Source organism: Sceloporus occidentalis, unplaced genomic scaffold, assembly GCF_023333645.1.
Source record: "Sceloporus occidentalis isolate IW3139 unplaced genomic scaffold, rSceOcc1.0.p SCAF_72, whole genome shotgun sequence".
NCBI lineage: Eukaryota > Metazoa > Chordata > Lepidosauria > Squamata > Phrynosomatidae > Sceloporus > Sceloporus occidentalis.
Genome location: NW_028317052.1, coordinates 795,028 through 812,185, shown reverse-complemented (window position 1 = coordinate 812,185; position 17,158 = coordinate 795,028). Strand labels below are relative to the sequence as shown.

Here is a 17,158-nt window from a genome sequence, read left to right as displayed (position 1 = left end):
AGCTCATGTTTAGCAGTAACAGCTATCAGTTTGTCTCAATTGGTCTTTGGAAAGAATTAAATTCATTTCTACAAGTTCTAGGAGAATGAGAGATCAGGTAAGATGGAACACACGTCCCCTATGCGCGTATCTCCTCATTAATGTTGGACCGGCTAAGTAAAGTGACAGAGAACATCTCTTATCGGTCCCACATGGAATATTTAAAATGAGTGAAACCTATGACTAGCTCAAAGTAGATGTGTTTCCAACTTCTCCTATCCCATCGTTTTAAGATACGTTTATGGGCAAATCCCTTTGTATCACGTTGACATATGGCAACCCGCTGGCGCGATTCTGTCATATGGAAAGCAGCAGCCGTTAAAGGTTACCTGAAAAGTAATCTCTCTCCCAGTGGGGGGCATCCCATTCTCAGTCACTTCAACATATTTTACTTTGATGTTTAAAATTCACTTCATTTTCCTCTCGCAGCACACATTAGTAGGTACAGACCGGGAGCCAGTATCTCAAAGGAGACTTAGCAGGATTATTAGACTTTAACTTTTAATTAAGATTCGCTCTAAAACAAGTCGAGGGGAGTATATGAGTTTATTAAATCGGAGGTATTATTGTAATTGTATGCTGTAAGATAATGCAGGCAATCAGTAGATGTGTTGGTGTTTAGCATGATTGTATATGAGGACGTGAATCACTGGTAAAAAGCACATCATCCTATAAACCAAGGTAAGCAGTTTTATCTTCCCCGCTGTGAAAATGAATTATTTTTCTAGGTTAACATATTGTCACAAGAATCACCTCCATCCGCAGAACATGCTGGCCTTAATGGGCTTCGTTCTGTTATGTGCATTAGATATAAAAATGGGTCTGGATTACTTTAACAAAAATAAAGTATTTTCCAAGCATTTTTAGTGATGGGTGTTAATTTTAAAATAGTGACTTTATTTTGATATTTAGCAATGTGTTATATCTGTGTTTAATCTTAACATTGTTTAAAATAATAAGGAAGAATTTTATGTCCTCAGATAATGTGAAATATTAAAATAAAAAGTCCAAAAATGCTTAGCGCCCGTCTTATATCTGCAGCAGTAAAGATCTAAAGTGTGCTTCCCTTCGTTACACACAAAATTCAATTCTATAGAAACAAGAACATGTGATCTGTGCACCAGTATAAATCTATAAATAAACCAGCTATCTTGAATCTTAAACCTCGTTATCTGGGGATATCAGATTGTTGAAATTTATAGATTCATACTAGTGCACAGATCACTTTTTCTTGAATGTTTAATATTAGTTAGTGAAAGAGAAACTGCTGCAATGACCAATATCTCTGTAAAACAAACAAAAAAACACAAACAAATCTGATGTCTTTGGTCATGCCCTGGGAACCCTCCTATCCTAAATGCACCACTGCCTACAGCTAGACCATTCATATTGTTCAGTAGCTGTAATGTATTTAATATTCAATGTAAAGCAATGTTACCTGCAATGCAATCATCATATACAAACATGAACTAAGTCTGAATAACAATGCAAAATATTCACGCTGAGTCTAGTTATTACAAGCTGTTGGTATTATAAAATGGTTCATCTCCTGAAATCTCAACGTTCAATTCCATATAATAAGGAAATAAAATCTTTTTTATTCTGAGGATGTCTGCTGACATTTTCCCTGTGTCTGTTATTTGCTGCGTGTGATCATCCTTCATTTTCTTTTCCTATTTTTAGGGGTATCTTGGTCCCTGGTGGATTTGGATTGCGAGGAACAGAAGGCAAAATCAATGCAATAACCTGGGCTCGTGATAGGAAGATACCTTTCCTTGGTAGGTCATTTAGCTCGTTTTAATCAGAAACATTTAGCTGCTGTGGAATATATTGAAATGTTTTAGGAGTTTTCATTACACACCAGTCCTGTTCGTTGATCACTGATGCTTAGGTGGTTATGGAAAGTGGTTCAATCACAAATTGAATCTCCATGCTGCTCCATTTTTATCACCATGCAAAAAGATTCCTCAATATCAAAAGCGATACTATCATATATGCAGAAATAGCAACCGCTCGAGACTGTGACGGGACCGACCTGTACCCCGACTGGGTACTCCCGCCAAACGTTGCTTCCTCCTGCCGGTACACCAACAAGTAACCCCTTCAGCACCAGGCAGAACCAGCGTTGTAGATAGAAGGAGGGACGTCGCTGCACAGAAGCCGCATTGGCACTGTGGCTATCCGAAGCTTAGCTACACAGTGTGGCTACAGCCCACCCCAAACATCAGGCAACACTCATGTTGAGGTGAAAACAGGACTCTTTTATTAAAGCCAAATACAGAACTATATATACACAAGTAGAAAAGGGGCAAGACAAATATCACATAATCTAATTACCATGGCAGGAAGGAAGTAATTAGATCAAATCCTGCAACACAATATCTGGGGGAAGGACAGGATGACACGAGACATAAATAATGACATTAACTGGGGACATAGACGTGGAATGACGATAGACATATAATCGGCTTGAGACAGACAATGGCCAGGACACAGGGATAACAGGAGCTCACAGGATTAACAGCTACCTGTTATGTAATGGATAATTAGGTATGCAGCAGTGACACCAAGTCATACCTACAGGGGGTCTTAAGACAAGGGCTAACTCACACAATAACAGGGGAAACACTTCACACTTATACAATTAACAATGTACAGATAATCAGCCTTCTTCCTACCACAGGATGTCCAGCTGACGTTACAGTTCTGAGACTCTGAGTGCTAAAACATGGGGAACATCAGCAGACTGAACCCCTGTATCCACACACAGAAGTCTCTACAAGGCCTGGGCCCATAGTCGATAGGGAGGAGGCTGGCTCTCCAGGGACCCCAGTGATGGAGGGTTCTGTCACAGAGACCACCAGTCATTTCTGAGTATATTAAACCACTAAGCCAATGTCTACACTTTCAGCAGAACGAATACAGAATTAAATCCCAAACTGAAACTTACAAAAACCTAAAGAAATTAGTAAAACTTAACATTTATTCAAAATCAACTATAAACACTAGGGGGAGAATGATGTTTTAAGGTTCATCTCGAATAAATGTTTTAATAATTACTTTTGCAGAGTGTATTATGATGTTGCATCACTATAATACAATAGGATTTTACAATTTTTGTGCTTTTTTAATCGTTTTTATAAAACTGCTATAAAACTGAACTTTAGAGCTAAACTGCTTGTGATATAACACACACAGTAGTGGGCATTACTGTCTTGATTGGGACTAAACATGCATTTCACATACAAAGCATGCTGCGACACATTGCGGAACGGAAACATCAGCAGCGTCACTGTGTATATACAGGCATTGTATGTGTACAATCAACATCTTTCACATCATCCACGCTCACACATTTGTAAGTACTTTTACTTTACTATAAATCGTTAAAGCCCTTGGAACATCCCCAGCTTGCTTTAAGATTAATACTTGTGCCAAAGTACTATTAAAACAGTGTCAATATTCTGTTTGCTGCTACATTACATGTTTTACATTGCAGCTCTTCCTTTAGACAGTTATTAAGGTACATTTACAAAATAACTCAGAGTGAGAAAATGCTTCCCAAATTATACCCATTTGCAACAGATTCTTACCGTTTGAAGGTTAAAAACAGAGGAGCTTCCAGACAAGAACCATTATGGTCTCTCCTATTTACTTACCAGCACTTCAGAGTAGTCTTGTATCGGGTACATCAAGTTGCAGACATAGTTTTGATATATACAGTAAAAACAAAGGGATCGATCCAGCATTTGAAAAAAAACAAAACTTCCAGCTTTATTTTACTTAATGATTAAAAAGCATAGTTCACACCTGTGCATCCAGTACACAGGAAACCCCAAATCTGACGCGTTTCAAGCGGTACCCCGCTCTTTATCACAGATAACTCACCACTGAATTTGTTTCCCTTAAGTAAGGCAACAAAAAGGGGGGAGTGGTGAGATTACTCGTCATCAACACATGTGCAATTAAAATCCAATTACAAAACAATTAGATGCAACAAGATGAAAAAGACTAATGTAAGACTAATGTATGATATATACAGTGCCTGGATTTGTTGGGAGTTTGTATTATGCCTACCACTTTGAAGGTGCAATATTTTTTTTATTGTTAAACAAACAAGAAACAAGCCAAAAAAACCAGAAAACTTGAGCGTGCATAACTATTAACCCTTCAAAGTCAATACGTTCTAGAGCCACCTTTTGCAACAATTACAGCTGCAAGTCTCTTGGGTACGGGTCTATAAGCTTGGTACATCTAGCCACTGGGATTTTTGCCCATTCTTCAAGGCAAAACTCCAGCTTTCAGCGTCTTCAAGTTGGACGGGTTCTGCTGGTGTACAGCAATCTTTAAGTCATACCACAGATTCTCAGTTACAGTTTGACTTGGTCATTCCAAGACATTTTAATGTTTCCCTGTAAACCACTCAAGTTTTAGCAGTATGCTTAGGGCCATTGTCCTGCTGAAAGGTGAACATCCACCCCAGTCTCTAATCTCTGGAAGACTGACACAGGTTTCTCTGTATTTACCACCATCCATCATTACTTCAATCCTGAGCAGTTTCCCAGTCCCCGCAGATGAAAAACATCCCCGCAGCATGATGCTGCCACCACCATGCTTCACTGGGGATGGTGTTCTTGGGATGATGAGAAATGTTGGGTTTTGCCAGACATCGCGTTTTCCTTGGTGGCCAAAAAGTTGAATTTTACTCTCATCTGACCAGAATACCTTCTTCCATATGTTTGGGGAGTCTCCCACATGCAATGGCTTTTTTTTTCTTGCCATAAATCCCAGCTCTGTGGAGTGTATATATACTGAGATCATGTGACACTTAGATTGCGCACAGGTGGACTTTATTTAACTATGTGACTTGCTAAGGTAATTGGTTGCACCAGATCTTATTTAGGGGCTTCATAGCAAAAGGGGTGGGGGTACATAAGCATGTACCGCTTTTCCGTTATTTTCTTAATTTCACTTCACAACTTTGGACTATTTTGTGTATGTCAATTACATGAAATCAAAATAAAAATCCATTTTAATTCCAGGTTGTAATGCAACAAAATAGGAAAAATGCCAAGGGGGTCATACTGAAGAGCTCAGTGACTTTAAACATGGCAGTGTCATAGGATGCCATCTTTGCCACAAGTCAGTGTAATTTCTGCCGTGGTAGATTTGCTCCAGTCCACTGTAAGTGCTATTATAGTAGAAGCAACAGCTCTGCGACAAAGCAGTAAACCACACACACTCGCAGAGCAGGGCTGCTGAGTGCTGAAGAGCGTAGTGTGTGAAAATGATCTGTCCGCTGTATCATCACTCTCTACAGAGTTTCAAACAGCCTCTGGGAGCAACATCAGCACAAGAGCTGTGTGTCAGGAGCTTCTTAAAAGGGGGATTCCATGGCTGAGCAGCTACACACACGACGAAGATCATTATGCACAATACTAATACGTCCAGCAGTGGAAATTTGTTCTCTGGGGTGATCAATCAAGCTTCCTAGTTCCAGGCCCCTTAGCTCAAGTAAAGGGTAAATCTTACACAATTGTATGCATCCAACTTTGTGGGAACAGTTTGGGGAAGGCCCTTTTCTATTCCAGCATGACTCTGCCCCAGGGCACAAAGCAAGGTCCATAAAGACACGGTTGGATGAGTTTAGTGTGGAAGAGCTTGACTGGCTGCACAGAACCCTGACCTCAACCCCATCGAACAACTCTGGGATGAACTGGAAAGGAAATTGCCAGCCAGTCCAACATCAGTGCCTGACCTCAAAAATGCTCTACTGGATAAATGGGCAAAAATTCCCATTTATCAGAAACTCTCCAAAATCTTGTGGAAGGCCTTCCCAGAAGAGTGGAGGCTGTTATAGCTGCAAAGGGGGGACCAACAACATGTTATTGTCTATGAATTTAGATTGTGATGCCATAAAAGTCCCTGGTGGTGTAGATATATATATATATATATATATATATATATATATACATACATACAGAAGCAGCACAGGCTTCTACCTAGTCTGTTACAGAAGGAACAATCCAATGCAATCTTCAGTGAGGGATCATATGAAATGAGGGGAAATCTGCATGATGTGCCTAAAGTGCTTTGATAGAAGTTGATGTTATGGCAGTGCTAAAAAAACATTAATAACATATAAACAATGAAATAAAAATGAATACACAATACTTAAAAATGGTTTCAAAGGATGAATTTGCCCTGTCATTTCCTCTTTTAACGTTGATCTGACCCTCGAAAAATCATTGTATAACTCATCATAACATTTAACATTATTGAAACAAATCAGTAGCTTTGTATAAAGAAACCTATCTTCCTGTTTGTACCTGTATCTTAATTACTTTTTTTTCATCGAGAAACTCTGTGAAAACACTACCAAAAATCCCCACCATATTGAGTGTGAAATAGAGAAAGCGACATCTCTGTACCTCCGTATGGTTTCATAGCTTCTCTTCTCTCGTCACAGTCAAGAAGGTACATTATGATCTCTACAGGAATGAGATGGATCCTGTGGCTAAAACTGGGAGAACAATTATACATATTTTTTAAATAAACCTGATTGTACAGTTATTGAACTCTCGTAAGTGTGTAATTGAAAGGCTCATTCTGTCTCGTATTTAATGTTTCAAGGAGATGGACTAATGGACGTTTCTTTATTTCAGGAGTCTGCTTGGGAATGCAGTTGGCAGTGGTGGAGTTTGCGAGAAGTGCTTTGAACTGGAAAGGTGATATATTTTATAGCACACAGAGTGAAAAGCTAAATACACGGTGTTACAGTGAGAAATCCTTTAGAGGATATGTATCAATTTTACAAAGTGTGCTGGCACATAAATTACAGAGGGAACACAGCTCTTCCTTTTCAAATATCTCCAAAACATTTGATGTTCATTCACTAAAGAGTATGATGAGCAATTTAATCTAGTCACCAATTATTTTGCTTTATGAGAGGTTGACTCCTGTGAGGGAAGGGAGGGCTTGACAGTTTTTACCCTGTAGGGCCAGATACATCTTTACACACACACACATCCTCATGCGACACTTTGTATGACGTTTCATGTCTTGAATTTGTTGGCCCGGTGCACAGTGCCTTTTAATGTAGTCTACAGAGGCCTCCCAGCTTCGGCACAGCGGGGGACTGAAAACCAAGAGGGAGATCTGCCCCCTGCTTTTGCCCAATCCAGGATATGTCACAGAACATTATGTAGGACCAACCAATGTAGGAACCACTTACATGTGTAATCCTTTTCTAATACTCAATTAAGTTGATGACACAAACTAGTCACCTATGACTAGTTTATGGCCAGCTAACATTAGTAATAAGAGGTCCCAGTTATATAGCAATGATATACACAGCACAAGGTGGATCATCATCATAGTAATAAATATATTTACTGTAGTTTTAAACATTGGTATGTATCATGTGGGGCAGAGAAGTATCATAACTTGCTGTCCTTGGATATTAATAGGCTTAATGGGAGTTATGTATAAATCAAATCATTCTGGTGCAGAGTTGGTGGGTTTTCAAGCCCATCTTATTTCCATAAAATAACTAAGAGGATACCTGAACAAATTGTGCCTCTTTGGTGGCTAGAAATGTAGTGCCAGGCTTGCATTTTCAATATATGTCAAGCCTTAATTGCCCCTTTAAAATTCACCTGTGTGTTCACAAAAACGTCTTCAATGTTTAAGTATTTAACTTTTGTTTACCTATGTTTTGTTTCTTCCCCAAAAGATGCAAACTCTACAGAATTTGATCCAAATACAAAGAATCCAGTGGTGAGTATGTCTGGTTCTGGATTGCTTCTCTATGAAGTGTATTTAAAGTTCTTATGCAGCCTCACCAACAACGAATGCACCTTAATTACTTTTTTAAGTGTTTTAATATGCATTCTTTACCTGTTAAAATGTAAAAAAAGAAAATACCTTTAGAAAAAGCTTGCAGCTCCAGAGCATCTTCTTGTCACTGTGTCCCAGACCCCAAGCCATTTCAATTCATTCCCTTTTTCTCCTAAAATGTGTTTTTAAGAAAACAAAAACACTTTTTGTTTAGTGGACAGCCAGTATGAGTGAAGCAAACATCATTAGGTTCTCTGATCCGTGACAAAAATGGCCTGGCAGCCTCTTTAATTTCATGTCTATTTGATTTCAGACCGCCCCAGAGGCCGCTTCCATTGGGCTTCATAAAGACTTTCAGGGGTATTGCTGCTATGAGCAAAATTCTGCAGCGGGAGCAAGAAACCTCTCCTCCCCGTCTGTAGAGATCTGCTGTTGTTCTATTGTACAGTAGAGATTTAACTGTAAAAAGGCAATCATACAAACAGAATTTGACTGCAAATAAGAACCATCTGGCCCTTGTAGTCTGCATGTTTTTCCTGATGTAACGACTCAATCTTTAATCAATCCTTAAGTCTAAGTAAACTAAGCATCTCCCCCTCTGGTTTTAGATTATGGCCTCTTGTTCTAAAATTTCTTCTCCTTTGAAATAAACTTTCCGCCTGTACTTTGTTAAATGCCTTTATGTATTTACGTGATTCAATCATATCCCATCATCTTGCAAACCATTCACCACTTTAGTATTATTATCTATTGTTTTATATAGCGCCATCATATTCCACAGCGCTGTACACTAGCTAGACAGGACGTAACAAGTAGTATATAACTTACAGAGATGACAGTTGAGGAGGGTCCTGCTCAAATGAGCTTACGATCTAGAGGAGTTCGAGAGGTAAATGTGCCGCTGTTAGGGATAGACCAGACACGCTGGTATTGCAGGCGAGCTAAAGCAATATGAGAGGAAGGGCATTGATGTGTAATGTTGTAGGCATCCTAAAGAAGCTGGACTTCTGGGCCGGGAAATCGACTTTTCAGATGAATGGGGCAGCCCTTGATAAACCTTGCAAGCATGCATGAGAGCTAGAAATCCTCCTCTAGAACTCTCTGAAGAATATCAGTATCTGTCTGACGATGGGGTCTCCAGAACTTACACAATAATGATGTCTAAGCAGATATCTGTAAAGGGGCAGAACCACCTCCCTCTCTCTGCTGCGATATAACCCAGCACTCTGCTGGCTTTTTCTTGTATTGCCTTTAATCAGTGGAAATGATCGAGGGAACACCAATAATGTTATGCTGATTATGCCTGCGTGTTCCAACAATTATGCTGGGGAGACATTCAGAGAAGACTTTGTATCGTAAATTATTCTTATTCACCGCTGAATGACAATGAGCCAAAGGTTGTTCTATACCATATTCCCTCAACAATGTGCAGCGAATTCAGTATGAATTATAGCCATGCCACTGCTCATTATTCTGCAGGTTTGTGGGATAGGAACATTTATTTTTATGTTACTTATTGACACTTGGCCGTCAGCTGCTGAAACATATCCAATTTTATGCCTCTGCTCGCAGGATATTGAGAATTTCACATGGCATTAATCTGTCACAGTCAGTCTTGATTCCCATAGACCAGTTAAGAACTTACGTTAAAAGGATACGTGCAGTTAGCGAGTGAAAATCTGTCCATGCATGTTTATAGAAAATAGCTAGAGTTCCTAGAAATTGACTTATTGTACAGTTTGATTTTTTTTGGCATAGGAAGCATTATTAAAACGACAATTAGTTACAGTTCTTGTAGGATTTTATGAATCACTTGTATCACAGTGCTGTTTTCTAAACTGATTTGGTTTTTAGATGGGCTTACAAATAACATGGACAAAAGTTGTTTGGCTCAAATTATCCAATGGGAGTTTGGGGTAGAGCCATAGGAATTTTGACAAGGATAAGCAAGGATTTTGATTATTTTGATAATTGCATTGCAGTAGCTGCTGATCGGGTTTTGTAACTATGCATGGACGTGCTGAGGCACCATAAATGGACCTCATGTGCAACAAGAATAAGATTTCTTCTTCGTTATAAAGTACCAAAGCTACCTGCACATTTCTTGGATACTAATCTGTCCAAGTTTCTCAGTTCTGTGCCTGTTGCTTATACAGTACCACCGTGTCTCCTTGCATTACAGAGGGTCTAATATTCATAGAGTCCTCTAATATCTTAAAAAACACATATAGTCCATGATACTCATCAGCGGCTGTATAGGACATAGGAGATGTTCAGATATTTATAATATTGTACTATGTATAGGAATATAATCTGTACACAAGGGCAGAGTTAATGTATTACGAGGATAGGCATCCTGGTAACCCTCAACTATTGTTTAACTATAGCTTTCATTATGGTGAGGCTTATGGGCGTTGTAGTCATTCTGTGACTGGCTCGATGTAGCTTCCCAGTTCAGCTTTTGATATGTGTATATAATTAAATGCGCTTCAGAATGTCAATCCCAGTGTTAGAAAGTAAAGCAAATTTGTTATGTACCTTCTTAAAATAATTTTACAAAACACTGTAAAAAACAGGTAATGTATTTGGTTTACTTCAGTGGCCAATTGGCGGAGAGCTAGTTTTTCCAGTGTCTCCGATCTGTTCGGGTGTTTAAAAAAGGTCCTTTTCAATTACCTTTCATGTATCTAACTGCGCAGTCTCCATTCTTTTTTTATTTTGCTTGCAGTTGCCAGAAATTTATTTTTTTAACCTTTGGCTATCAGATACTCTAGCCTATTTTTACGTGAGAACATTCTGTTTCAGCCTTTGTTCAGCTGTCGTGGCAATATGCTGGCATCTTTCTTCTAAAATCATAACTCTGTAGGTAGCAATTTTAAAATGTTCTTGTCCATACACCGCCTTGCTCTTTTAAATTCAGAACTCAAACTAAGCACAAACCCAAAGCTTTGTCCGCCATGTCTGCAATTCTTCATGAAGTAGCAGTTTCTGCTGCTGCTGCTATAGAAAATTAAAATACCATATTTATTTGATTAGAAGACACATTTTTCCCCAGAAGGAATCTAAAAAATGACCTTGTCCTATAATTGAGGTCATCTTTATTGCGTTTTCGCCACAATCGGTGGCAGTGTGGCTTTGCTGAAAGCCTCATGAGTGACGCTATCCACTACTTCCCAGCAATTAAATAAAGAAGTTGACAAGCCTAAGGGCATGTCACAATCCACAGCCATGCGCCGCCACATTTGTAGGGATGGATGGGGTGGGTTTTTTAAATGTATTCATGTGATGACTATGGAAATCAATCACATGATCAATCACAATTTAGTGTTCTGTGAGTAAGGAGTTATCAAAATCCTCCCTCTTCCTTACTGACACACTTTGATCTTGTATCAGACAGAGTGAGGAGAGAGAGAGATACTGTCTGCCTAAAAAAATAAAGTAATAACATCAATAAAGCCACATCCTTTATTACATTTTAAACAGTAAACAAAGGGTTAAGTCTGTAAAAAATGGTCTCAAAAGAAAGCTCTATCTGTCCTTAAAAGCCCCCCCACAACTTTATTACCCCCACTCCTGCACACCCGTTACATAAATGTGTGTAAAACTGTAAGTGTACATACAGTATGGGTGTGTGGCAGAGTGTAAGTGTGGGTACCCTGATCACCCTATAGCAATCTGGCCCCCTGTTATGCAGCCCCCTTGACCTGCCGCTCCAAGTAGGCTGAAGGCAGAATACACCAGTGTGTCCTCCGCAAGGAACAAGGATGCCGGGGTGGCTTCATATATCACAGTTAAAGAAACAATTCTGTCCAAGAGAAAAACCTATTTCTCATGCTCTGTGTGCGTTTTTAGTGCCAAGAAACATTGTATCGCCTCTGTTAATCGATTACTATAAGTATTTTAGAGAGAAACCTCAACTTAAAATGCAATGGCAGCAATTACATAGGGCACCAAAAGTGACATAAGTATTTCATTTTTTTAATTAATGATTGCATGTAAAATAAATAATACATTATGATAATTATGTTGTGAAAATAGATGTGAGAGATATGGTCAAGGAGCATCCAGAATGTCACAGTTCTTTAAGGGATTTAGATACAGTTTGTTTGACATATGTTTAAGTCCCAAGCCCAGCAAAGTGTGGTCTGTTATTGGCCAACTGTAGAGTTGGAGCCGACATTTCATGGCTGTAATAAGTCATTTGACCTTTTCTGGATATAGGGAATACGAGCAATGAGTCTTCCTAACCTATTAGTATGTAGGGTACAGGGAATAAAGCAGCGAGTGCTGCTCTAGAGCAACAGCTAAATCTATGAATACATAGTCTAAATCTAAAATGGCATCAAAGCACATAAATACAGCAAATAATTGTCAGAACGGAGCAAAATTTATTTACAAAATGAAGAAATAAAAAGTTATTTGCATTCTTACCAAAGCAGATGATAAGGACAGAAATCCAAGGGGGAATGAAAAATATAATTTCCATTTTTTTTTAACTATGTCTACAGTGATTTAGCGAAGAGACCCTAGTGATGTATGTTACAGTGTTCTTTTTTTTATCACAAGCAATAAATCCCATCTGACGTCGCTGCTTCCTCATTACTGAGAACACCACAGGATGAAAGCTGTCAAGGGATTTATAACTGACAATTGATCTATAGCAACAGAACACTTGGCGAAACACTGTTCATCCAAACTAAAGTGCGGCTATGATCTGAGACCTTGACACTTTCTGAGGGTTGACCTATGGGTAATGCTGGCAGCGCAAGAGACAGAAGAGGGAGTGCCAACGGCTTTTACATCTCCATAGGGGCTACATAACAAACTATAGACTTTACACTTACAACAGCATGAGCCAAATGTAACGATGTAAACGTTACAAGGTACAAATACTACAGGGGGCTACTATGCCCTAAAAAGTAAATTAATTTATTGTTTAAATAGATCGTAATCTTACAAACAGGACCTTCTAGACATTTAGAAGAAGAGTGCTGTATTTTATTTACACGGTTTAATATATACAAGCATGTTCTGCGGTTTCTATACGCACCGTTGTAACATTTAGGGCTGGAGAACATTGGGATAGGCTTATACCCACCAAGCATTCTGATATAATATAAAAGAGGGACATCAGAAGAGGAAAGCGGGATGGGGGATTTAAGGCCCAAAGAGGGACTGCCCATCCTAAAGTGGAACACTTGGGAGGTATGCTGCATACCAACATTACCAGCCAAGGCTTCTTGCTTGCATTGGCAGGCAGACAGGACACCTATGACTTAAGTGGCGACCCCAACTGCAGAGGGGTAGCGCACTGAGAGAAAATATATAGCGCTCTGGGCTTTATTCACTGAAAGCATGATGTTAAAATCCTACTAAGTCTACCCAAGGAGCGTTTAACAGCCATGCACCTACAGGATGCCTCGGGTGGACAGCAACAGGTGTTTACATTTTAAGTCAATACAGGCATAACAATATAATTATGATGCAGATTAAGTCATTATGTTGTCACATCTTAATTATATGCAAGAAAATGAAAACTGTAAACCTAAGCTGGCAATCCTCAGACTTTGAAAGAAAGGCCTCAGTCCCACAATAACGTAAGCCAGAGATAACATAAAAGAAACTAAGCCACTGTCTCAGAAAAGCGTTACGAACATGAGGCATAATGTGGAAGGCTCGGACCTTGGCTCATAAAAACATAGAATTTAATCGCATATAAGAACCATTTGGCCCATCTAGTCTGTTAGTGTTCTCCTTCATGTCATTAGTCCTTGGTCTTGTCTTATATTAAGCCATATGTCTATCTCATGTGTGTTTAAATTTCTTTACTGTGTTAAACTCTACCACCTTTGCTGGGAGGCTGGTCCATTTATCTGCCATCAATGACAATACTTTATGTGTGAATGATGCTTTTGCGTTCCTTATCTTGGGTGTACCGGAGGCATCTTTAAACCATTTTTAAGAGTAAATGCTTCAGACCGTATTTGCTGTGGACACCTAGCTGCTTTTGCTTCACTTTCTATTGACTACATGCAAGTTCAGATCTATGGTATTTTACTCGTAGACTGCACATCATTTGATAAAAGGTGACATTGAAATTGTTAGCTGTCAATTAAAGTTCTATGTAGACATCTTTAAAACGGTGCACTTTATAGCATTGGCCTCTTGTGTGAGTAACACTGTTACTGAACTATCGCTGTACATTAAACATTATAATGTGCTTGTGCCTTGCAGGTTATTGATATGCCAGAACATCACCCTGGGGATATGGGTGGCACGATGAGGCTGGGAAAAAGAAAGACTGTCTTTAACAATAATTCTTCCATTATAAGTAAGTACCGACAGACTGGTAACCTGTTCCTCCATACAGAAGTGTACTGTAGGGGAGAGCAAGTAGTATTGGAGTTAAGGTTTTAGTGTAACTGTTTAAATATGCAGCCACGTTCCGCTTTATAAAACACGGGATTCTGTGCAGGACCTCAAATATGTAATGTGTTGTTGTCTTGAAAAGTGCTGCTCCTATCCATTGAGTTTGCAGTCAAGGTGACATTACATTGACGTGTATACTGGCAGCGAACTCGACTGCACCACAACAGCAGATGTGGGGGTAATTAGCAATAATCAGCAATAACTTAATGATGATGATGAGTAATCATGTAAAAGCAGGGAACGGGAGGTTTAGATGGCTGCTTCTGTAGTATTTCAAATAAGGTGGATTCCACGTAGGTCCTTATTGCTGATTCTACCCTGTACATACGTTTACTGTGACGAACTGTAACTTGTAGGAATTGGGAAAGACGATAGATCCACTTTAAAGAAGGTAGCTGTCATGTCCAGCTGTTACTGACATGTAGTTCTTTTGCACAGCCCCTTCTGGTGCAGAGACTGGTGCGTTTTCTTTGTAGACTGACGAACATTGGGCGACCCATCCCTTTGATCATCAGCCTCTCATTAGTTCCAGTTAGGTTATGTTAAACTACACCTATATTTTGAACTCCCTTTTTAGGAAAGCTGTACAGCAACTCTGATTTTGTAGAGGAACGTCATAGACACCGATATGAGGTATGTCTTCATTTGATACGCCGCAAATACAACGCATGTCTAATCTACCCAGTCTTCATTATATTCTATGTATTATTTGACCTTACCTGTTCTAGATTTTCCTACCAAACACATCAAGTGTTAATAAAACTGTTTTTTTGTTGTTTTTTTACTAAGTGCCCTCAGCTCCTTTAGTACATAACCCTAGGGAGATGCTCTATTTTTAGAGAGCTTTAAATAGCTTTGTTATTGGTACGTTTCTATTTGCGTACCTTGTTTTTTTATACCATGTACTAGGTAAAGAATGGTCTGTTATTCTCAAAGCGTATCTCTTCATATACTTTTTTTTATATACAAGTTTTTTCTTTGTAGAGGTTACCTATATATTTGCTTTTGGGGCCATGTGTGTGTTATGCGCCGCATAAAGATTTTTATATTTTTTAAAATTTTGAGGTTTTAGAATTTATTGACAACAAAAAAAGAGATTTGCTTTAAATATTTGGGAGCAAAAATTATATTCTGTCCTGGTAATGGTATGTATTGTTGAAAATATTTTTGAAGTAATTTAGGTGATTTATAAAGGCATACAAATTGGGAAACAAACAAAACTGCTTTTGCACCAATGTATAAACAACAACAATCATGCAATAGAAAGTCGATCATCTCAAGTACACATATTTGCTATTTTTCTCCATCTGTGTTGGTACCACATCTGCATCACAAATAAGTATAAAGACTGGTAATTTAATTTACACATATCATTAAGAGTGCGTATGGACACGACAGATGGGGTAACTTTATAAATCACACTTTGCGTAAAATTTTTAATCAGGGCTAAAGATCTGATGATCAGAGCACAAGTCCTTTCGACAGTGTTTGTATCCTGACCATCACCTTATCTCATCTGATCACCCAATTATTACTTCCCCAATCACGCACACATTCTATATCTATAGAAGAAATTTCAACAGCAAGTCACCGGTCCCTCTCCACTTTGATTTGCTAAACAGTAAAAAGATTAGGCTTTATCTTCTAAGAGCTTTGCCTCAGGTGTGCCATCACATACTGTTTATAGTACAGTACGCATTAGCAGCTGTGTCTAATAAGGATTACACCACTTTTGAACAATAACTTTGCCTTTTTCAGCTTCTGGATTGTACTTCCAATATATTTTATTTTTTATCAGGGTAGCAAATACAATCTTAATTGTATTTAATAAAGTGACTGAAAACTCATGGGATATACACTCACTGGCCACTTTATTAGGTACACATTGCTAGTACCGGGTTTGACCCCCTTTTGCCTTCAGAACTGCCTTCATTCTTCGTAGCATACTTTCTACAAGGTGCTGGAAACATTCGTCAGGGATTGACATGGTCAGCAACAATACTCAGCTAGGCTGTCACGTTTAAACGATGCTCAATTGGTACTAAGGGGCCCAAAGTGTGCCAAGAAAATGTCCCCCACACCATTACACCACCACCAGCCTGAACCGTTGATACAAGGCAGGATCCATGCTTTAATGTCTGACCCTGCCATCTGAATGTCACAGCTGGAATTGAGACACATCAGACCAGGCAACGTTCTTCCAGTCTTCCATTGTCCAATTTTGGCAGACTTGTGCAGATTGTAGCCTCAGTTTCCTATTCTTAGCCAACAGGAGTGGCACCCGGTGTGGTCTTCTGCTGCTGTAGCCCATCTGCTTCGGTTCGATGTGTTGTGTTTTCAGAGATGGTATTCTGCATACCTTGCTTGTAACGAGTGGTTATTTGAGTTACTGTTGCCTTTCTGACATCTCTGTCAATCTGCTCATTCTCCTCTGACATCAACAAGGCATTTTTGTCCACACAACTGCCGCTCGCTGGATATTTTCCCCTTTTCTGACTATTCTCTTTGAAACATGAGTGGTTGTGCAGGAATAATCCCAGTAGATCAGCAGTTTCTGAAATACTCAGACCAGCCCGTCTGGCACCAACAACCATGCCAAGTTCAAAGTCATTTAAATCCCTTTTTTCCCCAATTCTGATTCTTGGTGGGAACTTTAGCAACTTGTACTGACTATGTCTGCATGCCTAAATGCATTGAGTTGCTGCCATGTGATTGGCTGATTAGCTATTTGTGTTAACAAGCAATTGAACAGGTGTACCTAATAAAGTGGCCAGTGAGTCTTTATATATACACACGTGTATGTGTATAAGCCCCATGGGGGAGCTGGTGTTGTGAGAGGGACTCCAGTATG

General features: G+C 39.1%; 1 protein-coding gene across 1 annotated transcript in view; it reads left to right on the top strand.

The window, feature by feature from the left end:
• The window catches only part of LOC149286053 (CTP synthase 2), a 42,933-nt gene that overhangs the window by 18,633 nt on the left and 7,142 nt on the right, over window positions 1-17,158 (top strand). The window contains exons 10-14 of the mRNA XM_089494387.1: window positions 1,723-1,817; window positions 6,705-6,767; window positions 7,775-7,818; window positions 14,113-14,209; window positions 14,885-14,940. Coding sequence (XP_089350513.1) covers window positions 1,723-1,817; window positions 6,705-6,767; window positions 7,775-7,818; window positions 14,113-14,209; window positions 14,885-14,940 — 355 coding nt within the window. The remainder of the gene's footprint in view (window positions 1-1,722; window positions 1,818-6,704; window positions 6,768-7,774; window positions 7,819-14,112; window positions 14,210-14,884; window positions 14,941-17,158) is intronic.